Source organism: Tupaia chinensis, unplaced genomic scaffold (assembly GCF_000334495.1).
Source record: "Tupaia chinensis unplaced genomic scaffold, TupChi_1.0 Scaffold000270_2, whole genome shotgun sequence".
In the NCBI taxonomy this organism is placed as follows: Eukaryota; Metazoa; Chordata; class Mammalia; order Scandentia; family Tupaiidae; genus Tupaia; species Tupaia belangeri.
In genome coordinates this window covers 205,815-207,326 of record NW_006159751.1, presented here as the reverse complement: position 1 = coordinate 207,326, position 1,512 = coordinate 205,815, and the positions used below count along the sequence as shown (strand labels likewise).

Sequence of the window (1,512 nt, the reverse complement as noted above, 5' to 3'; positions counted from 1 at the left end):
GAATGCCTAAATTTGCTCTGCTCAGTTGTTTTTTACAGTACAGAGGAATGAAATGTCTCAAAAAGAGCAACATTCTAGAAAACAGTAGTTTTCTTCCAAAATTGCCTCATCTGTGGAGGATTCTTTTGATGAACACTTCATCAAAGGTAAGATGGAAATGGGACTGATTACTGGGTTGATTTTTCTATGATGTCTTGCGTGACTGACACCTCTCATCCAGCCTTACTCACCAGACAGCCACTAGACAGCACACTTCCTGCTGGTTGGTTCTCCTGTCAGGAACAGCCTCCCTTCTACCCGACAGTGAGGAGTAACGAGTGTGCTGAATGCCACCCCTGAGTGCCGTACCCCTGAGTGCCGTACTCCTTCAACAGAACATTTACATTTGCTTGTTGTTGCTTCTCCACTTATGGGTGTCTATGTATACATTATATGTATACATTATATGTATACATTTGTGAAAAGGTAGCAGACACTATGACCCTTCATGACTACTTTACAATGTATCTCCTAAGAACAAAAACACTCTCCTGTGGAACCACAAGGTCATCATCATACCCAAGAGATTTAACTCTGGTGCAGTATTTTTTATTATACATCCCATATTTAAATTTCCCTAACTGTCCTCCCAAATTGTCTTTTACATTTTCTGATCTGGGATCCATTCACAGAAAAAGTACTGCATTTTGTTGTTATGTCTATTTAGTTTCTTAGACTATTTACATTTTATCAGGACCAGCAGTTGGTGTAATGGCTATGTTGCTGGATGCCCATGTAGTCGACTATGGTTTGAGTCCTGAACCCAGTGGCTTAAACTCATGCTGGGCGTGTGTGCTTGTGTGCCCAAGATCCCGAGAGAATGGAGAAGAGAGTGCAGCATGGCCATTGCACCTGGGGGGTGATTTCTCACTTTCTGTCTCTGTCTTCCTGGACAGCACACACACTCTACAGCAAAAAAAAAAAAAAAAAAAAAAAAAAAAAAAAAACTGTATTTACATTTTATCAAGTGCTCTGTAAAGGGAATTCCTAAACTCGAGCCCCTTTTTTATTACTCTAAAGTAAAGCACTCCCCCAGAGAACTGAAAAGGTGAAGATGAACAGCTTCCCCTAGGAATCTGCTTGCAGACTTTGGGGGAAGGACACTAAACAGTTCTGGAAGCAACCACCCCACATCAGTGAGGTCAGCCTGTGCCGTTAATAAAGCCCTTAGTTAAGCCAGGCAGACTTCATATGTGACTAAACAGTTAAAATTTTACAGTACAAGTGATTTTATGCCACAGTGAAAAATAAAGTTTTACAGTTTATGGGGGGGGGGGCATCAGGGGGTATGGTGGTTAAGGGTGCTAGACTCTCACATGGCTAATTGCAGTTCAAGTCCCAGACCTGGCAGGCTGCTTTCTTGCTTTCTGTCTCTCTGCCTCTCTCTGGTCAAATTAAAATAAATAAGTAAAGTCAAATAAAATAATTCTTTAAAAAAAATCTTTATTCATCCATTTACTTATTTTAATTTGA

General features: G+C 40.5%; 1 protein-coding gene across 2 annotated transcripts in view; it reads left to right on the top strand.

Annotated features, from left to right (window-relative positions):
* Window positions 1-6: 6 nt before the first annotated feature.
* SLC16A4 (solute carrier family 16 member 4) overlaps window positions 7-1,512 on the top strand; it is a 32,516-nt gene continuing 31,010 nt past the window's right edge. For both annotated transcript variants that reach the window (XM_006149560.3, XM_006149561.3), the window contains exon 1: window positions 7-146. In XM_006149560.3, coding sequence (XP_006149622.1) covers window positions 48-146 — 99 coding nt within the window. In that variant the 5' untranslated portion in view covers window positions 7-47. The remainder of the gene's footprint in view (window positions 147-1,512) is intronic.